Here is a 16,316-nt window from a genome sequence, read left to right as displayed (position 1 = left end):
TTTGCCCCACTGTAAATGGCGCTTTAAATAAGTTGATCTCTTATCTAAATGTGCATGTCTGGTACAGGGGTAGAGAATACTTGAGTAAGCCTACTTCATTACTATACTTAAATATTATTTTGGGATCTTTTGAAATTGCAGTAAACAGTAACCAAACATAATTGGCTAGCTAACAGTAAATATTGTTTATTTACAGGATATAATTATTTTTTTAATACAAGCTTTGTTGTGTAAATCATGCCTATGACAAGCGAACGTACAGAGATTAAATGATGCTTTTTCCAAACATCTTTCTAAAACTATTATAATCAACAGCGTAGTTGTAATAAAATAATAACAAGAGCGCTCTGAGAGCACAATATCCCCCGCTGGCAACTCTGCCATAACTCTGGTAAAATGCGACTGAATTGAACAAAATTGCAATATGCGTATTACCGACATATAACAAAGAAGCCTATCAAGTTTTGTGAAATTCCTTCAAAAATTGTGAGAGGAGTTGATTTCAGAAGGTGGGTACCCTTCCTAGGATGGACAGACGGACATTGCTACGATATAATCCCCCTTTGGGCCTTTTGGCTAGCAGGGGATAAAAATTGTGAGGGAATGAGTTCAGAAAGCAAGCACACGTTGATGAAATTGCCAAAATACAAGTTTGTTAATAATCAAGGGCATAACTCTGGTAAAATTTGCCCAAATTAAACGAAATTTCAATATGCGCGTAACTGTCATATAACAAAGCCTTTTGCCAAGTTTGGTGAAATTCCACCACAAATGGTGAGAGGAGTTGATTTCAGAAGAACGTACACCCTCAGGAAATTGTCAAAGTGATTTAATCAAGGGTCAAAACTCTGGTAAAATTTTCACAAATGAAATTAAATCGCAATATGCGTATTAGCGTCATATAACAAGGCCTTTTGCAAAGCTTCGAGAAATTCGTCCAAAAATTGTGAGAGGAGTTGATTTCAGAAGGCGAGCACACCTTCGTGAAATTGTCAAAGTACTTGTTAATCGAAGGGCCACAACTCTGGTAAAATGTGACCAAATTGCACAAAACAACAATATGCGTACTAATGACATATAACAAGGCCTTCTGCCAGGTTTGGTGAAATTCCTCCAAAAATTGTGAGAGGAGTTGATTTCAGAAGGAAAACACACTCATGAAATTATCAAAGTATAATTTTGTTAATCGAGGGCTGTAACTCTGGTAAAATGTGACCCAATTTAATGAAATTACAATATGCGTATTTCCAACATTTAACAAAGAATCCTGCCAAGTTTCGTGAAATTCCTCCAAAAACTGTGAGAGGAGTTAATTTCAGAAGGTGAGTAGGATGGACGGACGGACGGACATCGCCACGACATAATCCCCCTTCGGACCTTTTGGCCAGCGGGGGATATAAATTATGACATTGCTGAAGTTACAGTTGAAAACATTTCCATTTTATGTTTTAATCGAAAGTCAAAGTCAGTCCCGTATACGTTTTCGTACGTATGTTGGGGAGTGCCTGTGAGAAAGCACACTGTCTAGGCCGTCGGCATGGTGAGGTAGGGTGGCCAGTTCCTTTCCTCGCCGCCTTTTTAACTTCCCCAGTGTTTCCACCAGGTCCCCATTCACTGCTGGGTGGACAGGAGGCGAGGCTCGAACCGGGGACCGTTCGCTTAGTGGTCAAGCGCTCTAACCACTTGGCCACTTTGCCTTATGTTTTAATACTTGACTCCATTTCAAAGTAGTTGTTTAACTTTCTCTTGAGAACATTTTTGGCTGGCTCCTTCCACTTTTAATTGGCACAGTATCTATACTTTCACTTAAGGATCATTTCTCAGTACTTTTTCCACCCCTGGTCTTGTATGAGAGACGATATTAAGAGGCACTCCGATCACTTTCATTCAGATTGACAGCAAGACAGACAGAAGAATAGATATGAGGAAAAAGCTCCGGAGGCCCAAGAACTTCCCTAACAGTCTATGAATATAATTTAGAAGGGTTCAGCATGCAGTTTTCGGAGTCTGACAGGCTACATTCTTCCTGTCCATCAACAAGAGGTCTCACTTCTACAGCATTTCAGACAGATTTAATGCCATGATCAAACTTCAATATTAAACACTCTGTCAGTATGTCTTACCACACAAAGTTAATATACTTTAAGAAAAAAAAAGTTATTTATATTTTAATGCCAATGACTTTCTTTAAGAACTGAGACACAAATCAAGACCACAAGTCTACGCTGGAGATATTTTTCACAGCCAAGGAAGCTGTGTGCGCATTGGCAGCTGGTCAAAGAGCAGTAATATTTTTCTTCCCTCTTTGAAGAGCCTCTGGGGAGTTTGCACCAGTTGTCACTGGATTACCATCAAACTGCTATTTTTTAAAGAAATGAAACCATCGCTGCAACGCTCTGAAGCCATTCGGGCGAGTTTCGAAATTAAAAATGAATAAATAAATGAATAAAGAAAGTTTGATCCTTATGGAAGAATCTCATACAGCTGAGATCATTTCGTTGCGAACTTGTATGCGCAGGAAAAACAAACTCCTGCCACCAAAATGGATGACGCAGTATATTACTTTGATAAATGACAGTGATGGTAATAATTCCATCGGGGACAAATATAACTGCGGTATGCTTGCAAGACCATTCATCAAAAACAAAATATCACTACGCAACAGTTATCACGACACTCATCAGCAGCCTTTCCAGCCGGAAGGCTAAAGAGTACAGGTGAATATTTCACAGTGGAGTATTTCCTTTCAACCTGTTCAGCAGCTCTTATCAGCCTCTCTGTGCCATCTATGACTCCCAGCAGGCAGCAGAAAGCGTCAGTAATTAATAACAGCACTAGCAGGTAATGATTTTCTCATGTGAGTGATTCCATTAGGAGTTCTGTTACAGAGGTGTGTGTGTGTTTGCATATATGTGTGCGTTATGAATAAGTGAGCTAAACTTATCAGCGTACCTCAAAGCACAGGCACATACACAATATCTATAATTTGCTCCATAATGCGGCTCTGTCTGAGAGGAGGGAGACGCCTGGCTAATGGGAGATGGGGCACTAGCAATAAGTCTGCCTGTCATTGTGCATGCTCATTAGACAGACAATCTGTGGTTGCTTTTGCTCTTACCTGAGGACCTGGCAGACCTGAGTCACCTTTTTCTCCTTTTTCTCCTGTAGGTCCCTAAAATAAGAGACATAAAGGAATAAGGAACCATCTATTGTGCAGTTCCCAGAGCACTAATCAGTATCGTCAAGACGGAATATGTATATTGTTGTTGTGAAAGTGTTCACTGATAACAATCATGCACACGCTGAGGAAGAAAAATCCTAATAAAAATGCATCAAATAAGCTAAAAGATTTAGCATTCAAATGCATTCGAATAATAATTGGATTATAATTTTATACAGCCAAAGACAGAACAAATAGTAGCAGCAGCTCTGGATGAAAATCACATAACCCACACAAGGTGGAAATTGTGTCATTTCCATACGCAAATAAAATTACACTGAGCCAATATCATGAATGTATTAGAAACGTACGTGTTTCTAGTTCGCTTTTATTTATATAGTATATCCACGGCAATGTTTTCTTATCACTGATAAATTTCACAGTAAAACCCACCCATTTCTATTCATTTTCATGCAGAAATAATACAGTTAGGCTAAATCACAACTACACTGTCTTGCAAAAGTATTCATTCCCCTTGGTGTTTGTCCAGTTTTGTTTACAGTCCAGTTTACAAGCTGGAATTAAAATGGATTTTTGGGCCATTTGATTTACACAACATGCCTACCACTTTAAAGGTGAAAATTGTTGTTTTACTGTGACACAAACAATAATCTCATCTCATTATCTCTAGCCGCTTTATCCTTCTACAGGGTCGCAGGCAAGCTGGAGCCTATCCCAGTTGACTACGGGCGAAAGGCGGGGTACACCCTGGACAAGTCGCCAGGTCATCACAGGGCTGACACATAGACAACCATTCACACTCACATTCACACCTACGGTCAATTTAGAGTCACCAGTTAACCTAACCTGCATGTCTTTGGACTGTGGGGGAAACCGGAGCAAACCCACGCGGACACGGGGAGAACATGCAAACTCCACACAGAAAGGCCCTCGCCGGCGCCAGGGCTCGAACCCAGGACCTTCTTGCTGTGAGGCGACAGCGCTAACCACTACACCACCGTGCCACCCCACAAACAATAATTAAGATGAAAAAAACAGAAATCTGGAGTGTGCACAAGTATTCACACACACACCCCAAGTCAATACTTTGTAGAGCCACCTTTTGCTGCAATTACAGCTGCAAGTCTCTTGGGGTACAGTATGTCTCTATTAGCTTATCACATCTCGCCACTGGGATTTTTGCCCATTCCTCAAAGCAAAACCGCTCCAACTCCTTCAAGTTAGATGGGTTGCGTTGGTGTACAGCAATCTTCAAGTTATGCCACAGATTCTCAATTGGATTGAGGTCTGGGCTTTGACTAGGCCATTCCAAGACATATAAATGTTTCCCTTTAAACCATTCCAGTGTAGCTTTAGTAGTATGTTTAGGGTCATTGTCCTGCTGTAACGTGAACCTTTGTCCCAGTCTCAAACCTCTGGCTGACTCAAACAGGTTTTCCTCCAGAATTGCCCTGTATTTAGTGCCATCCATCTTTCCTTCAGTCCTGACCAGCTTTGTTGTCCCTGCAGATGAAAAACATCCCACAACATGATGCTGCCACCACCATGCTTCACTGTAGGAATGGTGTTCTCAGGGTCATGGGTTTGTGTCACACATGGCATTTCCCATGATGGCCAAAAAGATCAATTTTAGTCTCATCTGACCACAGAATCTTCTTCCATATGTTTGAGGAGTCTGCCACATGCTGTTGAGCAAAACGTGTTTTCTTATGCGGTGACTTTTTTTTCTGGCCATTCTTCCATAAAGCCCCACTCTGTGGAGTGTACGGCTTAAAGTGGTCCTATGGACAGATACTTCCATCTCCGCCGTGGATCTTTGCAGCTCCTTGGTTCTCATGTTGCTTGCTTAGTAGCGTTGCAGGGTCAGGGTCCTTCCAGAACAGGTTGATTTATACAGACATCATGTGACAGATCATGTGACACTCTGACTGCACACAGGTGGATCTTAATCAACTAATTGTGTGACTTATGAAGTGAATTGGTTGGACCAGCTCTTATTTAGGGGTTTCATACAAAAGGGGGTGAATACCTATGCACACTCCAGATTTCTGTTTTTTCATCTTATTGTTTGTGTCACAATAAAACAACAACTTTCACCTTTAAAGTGGTAGGTATGTTGTAAATCAAATCATGCTACCCGTCATAAATCCATTTGCAACAAAACAGGACAAACACCAAGGGGGATGAATACTTTTGCAAGACACTGTACAGCTGAGCTGCCCTGGTGATGTTTTGTGCAACATCCCAATATAAGAACTTATCTTACAGATCTGTACTAAAATATTTTACAACTGGAAGGGATTGAGAGAAAGTGCTGTTACATCTGGCCTTGAGGTGCAGGTCCAAATATTAAGCCTCATTTATCAAAGTGGATATGGACAGATTTATTTGTAAATCATTTGTAGGGGCATTTACAAACAAAAAATGAGTAATCATGAAAGTCCTGTCCATGCTGCTGCGTGTGTGTGTATATATACTGTATATATATATATATATATATATATATATATATATATATATATATATATATATATATGTGTGTGTGTGTGTGTATGTATATATATAAAAATCATACAGGGTGTCTAAAAATTTGATATTAGTTGAGATGTAAATATCCCAGAAACTAATATAAGATTTATTCCTCAAAATCTGAATGAGAAATTCAAAAGGTATGCGGATTCCATGAATGATTTCACAAATTTTCAATATGCGTGCCGCCTAAGACACGGCATGCTAACACACAAAACTCCTTTTCTTTTCCAGTGAATAGCATTTCTGTACCTAGAAAGATAAAAACAAAAAACATTAAATTTTGACCTGCTTCCACACATGCTGGTAAAATTTGAGGTCAATTGAACGAGAATTGGCAAAGTTATTAGATTGTGAAATGATATCAAATTTTTTGAAAACACCTTATATATATATATATATATATATATATATATATATATTAGGGTGCATCAGTTGCCCCCTAAAAATAAAAAGTTCCTCCAATCATGATGCATTTTTGTTTTTATGTTCCTTTTGGTAAGAAAACACACTGGGTGAAATATTTTGACAAAATTCAAAAGTTTAATGGTGGCACCAGGAGCTCAAAGTTATGGAAAAAGCTGCTATTTTATGACTTTTATGACAAAATTTCGATCACTTTTCATGAAACATTATGGCAGCTTATAGAGTATACCAAATATCTTAGCTACACATTTTTAGTACATATTCTAAATATATTATCAAGCACGGTTTGAGTTTTAGCTGTTCATTGAATCATTGTTCAACTACTTTTAAACAATACAAATGTATTATGAATCATATTAATGCTTCTCAATCCCTTGCAAAGGTTCTTAACATGATCTCTGGCTCACAAGAAATCAATAAATGGAGTCCAACATTGTGATTCAAACCTTACGCGAAGATATAAAATAAGCGTTTTTTTGGCAAAAAATGAACCTCATGGTGCCACCATTAGACTTTTGAATATGGTCAAAAAATTTTACAGGATGTCTTTATTGGTGAAAAGGAACACCCAAACAAAAATGCATCAGATTTTATGAAAGTGAGGGCAACTGATATATACACCCCGCACTTGAGCTGCTGCAACACCTGAATTTCCCCTCATGGGGATCAAAAAGAGGAATCTCATCTCATCTCATTATCTCTAGCCGCTTTATCCTTCTACAGGGTCACAGGCAAGCTGGAGCCTATCCCAGCTGACTACGGGCGAAAGGCGGGGTACACCCTGGACAAGTCGCCAGGTCATCACAGGGCTGACACATAGACACAGACAACCATTCACACTCACATTCACACCTACGCTCAATTTAGAGTCACCAGTTAACCTAACCTGCATGTCTTTGGACTGTGGGGGAAACCGGAGCACCCGGAGGAAACCCACGCGGACACGGGGAGAACATGCAAACTCCACACAGAAAGGCCCTCGCCGGCCCCGGGGCTCGAACCCAGGACCTTCTTGCTGTGAGGCGACAGCGCTAACCACTACACCACCGTGCCGCCCCAAAAAGAGGAATATCTTAATATATTATTATTATTATTAATTAAGGTCAAAAACAATCTATTTGTATTAGTTTTTGGCATGATGACCATGCAAATATCATGAAGACACTCCCATCTCTGTGATGTATACCAACATCGCTTATCCCTTACACTTCAATCATGATTACTACAGGTACACGCCAGCAACATTACTTACGAGACGAATGTCTGGATATCTTATCTATCTTATCCATCCAAACAATACGTAAGTGTAGAACCTGTAGTTGCTTAATGTAACACTAAATCACTATAAATCTCTGCAGGATCAGCAGTATATAGCTGTATATATACAGTTCAAACATAGGTGTGATTTCGAGCCACAGCACATTTGACATATTTTAGATTTTACACTTCTTGCAAGTTAACAGAATATTTTAACCAGAAGGGTCCCTTTGTATGATGGAGATCTTTGCCCATATGTGAGCACATGCACTAAGGAGAAGCAGGAAAAGTCTTACTGGTGGTCCCTGGATAGAGTGTCCACTTGGTCCCTGTGGTCCAGGAGGCCCCTGAGGTCCTGGAGGTCCAATTTCACCGGTTGGCCCTTGAGGTCCCTTTCATAATTAGACAGATAAAGGTTGTGTCTTAATTATTTCCTTAACGTAATCTAATTAGGAAAGCATTGATTTTCTGCCAGAATTGAATAAATGTAAATCAATATTTCTGGTCAGTACTGCACCAGCCTGCCTGATGAAACTATCCTGATCGCACTGTCTTCGTTATTAAATACAATATTCATGAGCTTCAGAGAAGCCAACCATTGTTTACCTTGTGACATATTGCTCAGATCGGGCCATTACGACTGACTTTACCCTGCTTTTGGAAATTGCTTTACCCATTATCCATACAAAACAAATTACATTACATCTACACATGGCCAACATTATCTGGCTCAGAAGACCTTCTGCGTAACTTTATACCAGTGTATGAAATAGACTGGGAAGGAAAGCTGCAGGAACAAAGCAGGAGCCTGTAACTCCTTAAACAAAAATTCAAATAATAATGGCAGACCAGGATCCAAACTGAGATCTCAGTCAAAAGCCAATTTGCCCAAAATGTAAAACACATGAAACCTCCAAAACCAAGTGACCTATGCTGTCATGTACAAGCTTACAAATTCTAAGATGTTGATCAGTCTTATTCTTTGGAATATTAAAGCAGGTTAGTCAGGGTCAAGCTCAAAGGAGGCCCCTCATTTTGGACATTATAAAAGGCTGTTTGACTAAAAAAGTGTATTTTACCACTGAGCCTGGTTCCCCTCGGTTACCTCTTGAACCTCTTATACCAGGACCACCCTGTAAGTTACAAACACACAAACACATACAATTATAAATAAATGACCGCTGTCACAAAGTAAATCCACTATCTACAAACTCTTCCTCAAAAGCTGGTGTGTTGCCTGATTGTTGTGTGCATATTGTATATATCAGTATCATTAACAATCTCTGTATGCTTCATCGTTCATACACATCATAGTTCAAAGCATTATGCAATATTTGTACACTTACAGTACAATGGTTCAAAAATGTGCTGTCAGTATTGGGGTGGAGCTAGCTACAAGCACTGATGCACAAACTAAATGTTACATTTTTAGTAGTGTGGCATTAGCTGAAATATTTTCAGAATAATGTCGGGCAGCATGGTAGTGTAGTGGTTAGCACTGTCGTCTCGCAGCAAGAAGGTCCTGGGTTCACGGCCAGTGGGGGCCTTTCTGCAGGGAGTTTGCATTGCTGTTTTCTCTGTGAATGGGATTGTCGTGCAAGAGATTTCTACTACCTCCATCTGCTTCTCTTTCCTTTAGCTTTCAGCAGTCTGGAAAAGAGAGCTCCGATTTGTTGTTAACTCGATTTGTATAGTCAGTCACACAACAATTCTTTCCGTTTCAGATCCATTTTTTATGTTGTTTCCCCCCCCCATGGCATTAGAGATGTGTTACTTCCGCCTACAGTGAAGTCACATGTATTCCTGTTACTGTACGTTATTGTAACGGGATGGCACGATGGTGTAGTGGTTAGCACTGTCGCCTCATGGCAAGAAGGTCCTGGGTTTGAGCCCAGTGGCCGACGGGGGCCTTTCTGTGTGGAGTTTGCATGTTCTCCCTGTGTCTACGTGGGTTTCCTCTGGGTGCTCCGGTTTCCCCCACAATCCAAAGACATGCAGGTTAGGTTAATGTGGGGCAGCCTTGGACCGAAGTGCCCTTGAACAAGGCACCTAACCCCCAATTGCTCCCTGGGCACTGTAGCATAGCTGCCCACTGCTCTGGGTATGTGTGTGTGTTCATTGCTTACTTGTGTGCATGCGTGTGTTCACTGCTTCAGATGGGTTGAATGCAGAAGATGAATTTCACTGTGCTTGAGTGTGTATGTGACAAATAAAGGCTCTTCTTCTTCTTTTCCAGTAGCTAGATACTCTTTTTACCAAGTAGCGGTGTTGCATGACATAATGCACATCAAGCCTTTTCCCTTTTCAAATCACCAATGTAACAATATCTTTTCAATCGATAAAATCATAACATTTATAAACTATTATAAACCATATACCTTATACAAACTATGTACATTGTATTTTGTGCAATAAAGTAGCTGTACTATGTCACAGACTTTGACAAAGTAGCTTCAGTGTAGTTAGCTACATTTTCTTAGTAGCTTAGCTTGTACAATATCTAGCTGCATTATCGAAAGGGTAAATTAGCTGTACCGTACCTATTTTAATTTATGATTAGCTTGCTACTTGACAAGTTAGAATTGCACTGTGACTTTGCTTGAATGAGACGTTGTAAAAGCAGCAACTATGCCTGGTCCAGTGTAAACTCACCCAGCCATCAAAGGGTCGACGCCAACCCTGCTCAGCACCATGGCTATAGATTACACCACTTACAAGTTCATGCCCTCGCTGCTGTAGGCAGCTGCCAGTAATTTCACTCCGCTTGCTTCCTCTTCCATTGTTTGCCTTAATCATGGCCCCAAAGCACTACGGCAGTGTCTATGGCTCGAGGCTACAAATCAAATGCTTGCATGAATTTCATTCCTGTGCTAGCGGCCCTAGTTTTCACTTCCATGGAAGCGTAGAGGAAAGACTACATATCTCCACTGAGAAAAAATGTCTTAGAAATGTCTGCATGCAAGTGATCTTAATATCAAGACGGCATATTAAAATTTTAATATTAAGTAGCTGGGATGAAATATGCAAGCCTCTGAAGTGTAAACTGCACTAGTGCTGTCGCTGCCTAGACAGACTCTAATACAAATTACTGATCTGGATCTATAAGTATGAACAGGACAAACACAAACTAATCAGATTTGATGAATTGATCTCCACCTAATGGGTTTCTCAACACGATGGATGTTTACACAGCATGGCCTTTCCATGGCCTTCAAAAGACATGTGTGTACAGCACTGTGTTCCAAATGAGCTCATTTGTTTATCCTGGCATACTGAATTAAGCGATCTGACTATCTATGGCTTGTTACCCAAATCTCACTTCACCTAATGACTTTTTTTTTTCTGCAGCTCACTCTATATCGGTTTCCCAGCTTCCCAATCTTATTTATTTGAAGGTCTTCTTTTTTCATAACATTTTAAACGTTTTAAAAAGGAGTACTGGGAATGTGATTATTATGTGATATATGATGTCTCATAATCTTACATAGGGCGTAAAAGAAAGGACAGAAAGTCTTACTGGAGGTCCAGAGGGTCCTGGTGGCCCTTTACTGTCCTGAGAGCAGGTGCATGCATGAGGCGGAGCAGGACAGTCTTGCTCTACTCTCTAGGGGGGAAAAAAGAAGAAGAAATCTCTCAAAACAGCTTTCTTCTTTCCTCTTTAAGAGTTCCACATATCTTTGTTTGTTAAAGTCAACCACCAATATGCATGCAAGTCCCTCTTGAGGAGAGCACAATTTAGGAGAGCACAATCAAAAAACAAGCAGTACAGGGATATTGTTCTTTCTACCCATCAATCAATAGCCAACCAAGCCTATTTGTCTGATACAAGTCTACATAATTGGATTATTGGTGAAGCCGTGGCAAGTCTGTAAGTAATCTGAACTCAGTTCCAAAAGCATGCCTGGGAGACTGACTATATCAGATTATTAAAAATGTGTTTCCATAACATTAGGATCTATATAAATTGCTGCGAAATGTGATGAAACTCAATGGTTGATATGAGCCATACAATAAATCCATAAACATCCAGAGATATAATAAGAACAGTCATGGGTGACCTAGTCCATGTTTTCATCTGCTCTCAGTCTCAAATGCCTTCCAGTAAACCAGACTGTAAACAATCATCTAGCTACTGCCAATTAGATGGTTTACAGATTTTTTTTATGTTGCTAACATGACTGCTGGATGGGTTTGTTTTCAAGCTGTCAGTGAAATAGAAGGACAGCATTTTCTTGTTAGGTGGAGGGTTGGAAGCTGTGATTGAGGGCTTTAGTGTAGCAGAAAGACAGAGCAATTCGATTCTTACCAGGCCTGGGAGCTCACAACATTTATCTCGACTGGCCCACGACGTACTGCAGACAATATCAAACATTTGAAGCTGGAACTGTGGACATGCAAAGACACATATTATATCCGTAACACATGAAAACAAATACAGTTTTTGGTAAAAAAACAAAAACAAAACCACAAGTATAACCTGAAACCACCTCAATGTTATATGCACTCTGTTTGTTAAAAATGAAGGTCATGGCAATTAAGGTTTATGTTACTACCGGCAATAATAGTGTTTTACCTGGAGTAATTTTGAGGGCAAATTATACAGTTGTGGTCAGAAGTTTACATACGTAAAGTGACATGAATGCCATCTTGGATATGAATGTCATGGCAATATTTGGGCTTTCAGTAATTTCTTTGAACTGTTCTTTTTCTGTGGCAGAATGATTGTACAGTATACATCTTTAATTTAAAAAAAAGCCACTAGAATTTGGTGCACAAGTTTTAATTTTCTTTGGGTTTTCTGAAATCAACACAGGGTCAAAATTATACATATATGGTCGAAAATTTACATACATTCACTTAGATTATTAATTCAGAGGTGCTGAAACTTCTCAAATGTCTCTTATCTTGCCAAGGCCGAGGTCTCGTAACTTCCTGATAGTGATCATGATTGACTACAGCTGGTAGCTTCTCTGTGCCTTCATAAAAAGGGTTTGTTTACAGCACTCATTGACTTGACCAACACACAGTAAAATGGGAAAGTCCAAGGAGCTCAGTGCAGATCTGAGAAAGAGGATCGCAGATGTACACAATTCCGGAATGTCTCTTGGAGCCATTTCTAAGCAACTGCAAATTCCAAGATCAGTTCAAACAATTGTATGCAAGTTATTGGGAGGTGTAGTCACTTTGCCAAGCCACTTTGCTTCAAGAAAACCCAAACTGTTACCCTCAGCTGAAATTGGTTTGGATGGTCAGGAACAACCTGGGAACCACCATGGCACAGCCCTGCCATAAACTGGAAGCTGATGGATCACTGTCTACAGTTCAGTGAATTTTATATCACCACGGACTAAGAGGCTGCTATCCAAGAAATAACCCGCTGCTCCAAAATTGACACCTTCAGGCTTAACTAAAGTTTGAAGCTGACCACACAGACAAAGAAAAAGCCTTCTGGAGGATAGCTGTATGGTCAGATGAGACAAAGATTGAGCTGTTTGGCCACAATGACCACCATGTACAGAGGGACACTGTACCAGCTGGTGGTGGTGATAGGATCATCATGCTCTGGGGCTGTTTTGCTGCCAGTGGAACTGGTTTATTGCACAAAGTGGATGGAATAATGAAGAAGGAGGACTACCTCAGAATTCTTCAGCATAAACCATCAGAAACTTGAACACGACTTGGGAGTTACAGCAGGACAATGAACCCAAACATGCATCAGAGCTGGTTGTGGAGGATAAAGCAGGCTAACATTAAGCTTAAAACAAGTCCTAACTTCAACCCTATTGAAATATATGGACCGTGCTTATAAGTCGAGTCCATGCTAAGAAAAAAAAAACAAATTTAATTGAACTCTATCAATTCTACCATGAAGAGTCGTGAAATATCCAACCAGAATTCTGCTAGAAGCTTGTTCATGGTAAACAAAAATGTTTGGTCAAGGTGAATCTTCCGAAGGGACATTTTTCCCAAATATTAGGTGTGCTGTATGTATAATTTTGACCCTGTGTTGATTTCAGAAAACTCAAAGAAAATTAAAACTTGTGCACCAAATTCTAGTGTTTTTTTAAATTAAAGATGTATGCTGTACAATCATTCTACCACAGAAAAAGAACAGTTCAAAGAACTTACTGAAAGCCCAAATATTGCCATGACATTCATATCCAAGATGACATTCACATATCACTGTATGTAAACTTCTGACAACAACTGTAGATTTTTTGTTTCCATTTTCCTCAGATAATTACAGTAAACCCATCAACCCCAACCTCCATTTATAGAAAACATACATTATACCTAAATGTACACACACACACATATATATCTGTTAGGGACAAATACAACCCATAATGTTTTCCACTTGTATTATTAACTCATATTTCATGTTTTAAATTGCCACGTCTAACTCCCCCTCATATGAAAAGAAGAATTTCCTTAGAAAGCTCTCATCACTTTCAAGAATAAACACAATCCATCTCAATGTACTTTCAACTCAAAGGCTGCTCCTCATAATAACCAGACCATGTGCAGTCCTCAAACATCAGTCGGCACATTGTCCCACATGACTGATATGGCTCTTGTCCATCGTCATTGTCTTACCGATGCTGAGTTGTCCCTGTTGCCACGCGAGCGCACCATTCGGCCCAGAACCTCCATTCCATCTGTTGTGATGTTCCCAGCAGCACTGATGGGCTTCTCTCCCACCATCTTACAGTCAATCACTATCTTCGCAGAGGTCTTGCTGATTGCCACATGAAGCTGTGTGACAGAGAAATGAATGCCATTCTTCATACAACACACTGATATTAAGGGAATGTGCTTTAGAACCTAATCTCTATATACAGTATCTGGTTACCAGAGACAAAAAAAAATTAATCAGTTCTTGGGGTGTCAATAAATATTTTGCAAAACACAATTTTGTATCGGGGCGGCATGGTGGTGTAGTGGTTAGCGCTGTCGCTTCACAGCAAGTAGGTCCGGGTTCGAGCCCCGTGGCCGGCGAGGGCCTTTCTGTGTGGAGTTTGCATGTTCTCCCCGTGTCCGCGTGGGTTTCCTCCGGGTGCTCCGGTTTCCCCCACAGTCCAAAGACATGCAGGTTAGGTTAACTGGTGACTCTAAATTGACCGTAGGTGTGAATGTGAATGGTTGTCTGTGTCTATGTGTCAGCCCTGTGATGACCTGGCGACTTGTCCAGGGTGTACCCCGCCTTTCGCCCGTAGTCAGCTGGGATAGGCTCCAGCTTGCCTGCGACCCTGTAGAACAGGATAAAGCGGCTAGAGATAATGAGATGAGATGAGATTTTGTATCATACTTTCAAGAATTCTTCAGTTAAATGTATTTGTAAACAAGTGTTGCCAGGCAAAACAAACCTTGCCCAGCAACACTTATTTTACACCAATATGTTGATAATGGTAATATTTCTCAATCATCAGCTGTCAGGTTATAGTCCTATGAAAATCCATGACCTTGAGTTTGACATTTCAAAATCATTCAAGGTCAAAGGCCATGGTGTCAAATGAAAGCCTATATGGCACTTCCTATAAGTTGATAATGGTAAACATCTGTCTACCATCAATCGTTCTCAAGTTACAGCCCTCTGAAAATCCATGACCTTGAGTTTGACATTTCAAAGTCACTCAAGGTCAAAGGTCATGGCAGCAACTGAAAGCCCATAAGGGACTTCTTATATGTTGATAATGGTGTACATCTAGCTATCATGAACCATTATAGCCCTTTGAAAACCCATGACCTTCAGTTTGACCTTTCAAGGTCACCCAAGGTCAAAGATCACGGTGCCAAATGAAAGGCCATATACTGTAGGAGTTCCTATATGTGCGTAATAGTAAACATCTGTCTATCAGCAACTGTTTTTGAGTTATGATGGAAAATATGTTATTTTGACCGAAAGGTTGACCTTTCTGGTGACCTTGACCCGATTACCCCCGAAATTTAATCAGGTAATCTACGGACCATTGCCCACCTACCCTGAAAATCTGAAACCAGTCGGTGCAACTGTCTAGATGCTAGATTATTAGCAGACAGACACACAAACAAACCACACGGATTACAATACCTCGCCCCGCTTACTCTGTCGCGGGCAAGGTAATTAAGCTCTCGGGGTATTCAGATTTGAGTTACACACACGTGGTGAGGATTTAATCCCAAAACTGCACAGGGTGTTATTCAGTCCTCAAATACAGTATAACTAATCAGAAGTTAGATTGCTGCACACATGGATGGTGGTTGAGTAAAATGGGGCGTGTATCAGTTACATGAACTTAAACACATTTTTCTTATGTGGTAGCAGCTCAAGCAAGGAGTAGTACTCAGCACCTTCTGACAATTTTATCTAATCACAATATGTCATGGTGAAATATAGAACACACATAAGACATCAGGGAGAGCATTTTAATCAGGGACGCTGCTTCTCTCTGGCTTATGGGTCTACTTTTACAGAGTGAAGAATCTGTGGTTGTGGATTACCAACAGAGATAAGTACCGTAATCAGATATTCTTTTTACTGTATTCCTCCAGTGCTGAAAGTTTAGTAAGACTTTCTGCCATGTTTCATCTCAGACTTTACACTCACCCGCTACTTTAATACCAGCTCATATTTGCAATTATCCAATCAGCTTCAAATAGGGAAAATTATTGCCAGGTCCTTTTCCGTTCTTCAGTTGGTCAGGTTTGGTGTCCCACTCAGATTCCTGGTCTTGGCTGACAAGAGTGGAACCTGATGTGGTCTTTTGCTGCCTCAAGGTTTGATGTGCTGTGCGTTCTGAGATGCTTTTCTGCTCACCGTGCTTATAAAGAGTGGTTATGTGACTCACCATAGCCTTCCTGCCAGCTTGAACCAGTCTAGCCATTCTCCTTTGACCTCTTTCATCAATAACACTTTCCCACCTACAGAACTGCTGCTCTCTGG

General features: G+C 40.4%; 1 protein-coding gene across 2 annotated transcripts in view; it reads right to left on the bottom strand.

The window, feature by feature from the left end:
• col14a1a (collagen, type XIV, alpha 1a) overlaps positions 1-16,316 on the bottom strand; it is a 256,796-nt gene that overhangs the window by 40,828 nt on the left and 199,652 nt on the right. For both annotated transcript variants that reach the window (XM_060921730.1, XM_060921731.1), the window contains exons 34-39: positions 13,991-14,149; positions 11,700-11,777; positions 10,911-10,997; positions 8,473-8,526; positions 7,690-7,785; positions 3,119-3,172 (exon numbers count right to left, since the gene is read on the bottom strand). In XM_060921730.1, the coding sequence (XP_060777713.1) occupies positions 3,119-3,172; positions 7,690-7,785; positions 8,473-8,526; positions 10,911-10,997; positions 11,700-11,777; positions 13,991-14,149 (528 nt within the window). The remainder of the gene's footprint in view (positions 1-3,118; positions 3,173-7,689; positions 7,786-8,472; positions 8,527-10,910; positions 10,998-11,699; positions 11,778-13,990; positions 14,150-16,316) is intronic.

This window comes from Neoarius graeffei, chromosome 5 (genome assembly GCF_027579695.1).
Source record: "Neoarius graeffei isolate fNeoGra1 chromosome 5, fNeoGra1.pri, whole genome shotgun sequence".
In the NCBI taxonomy this organism is placed as follows: domain Eukaryota; kingdom Metazoa; phylum Chordata; class Actinopteri; order Siluriformes; family Ariidae; genus Neoarius; species Neoarius graeffei.
Note: the sequence above shows the minus strand (reverse complement) of the source record. Positions and strands in the feature narration are given on the sequence as shown.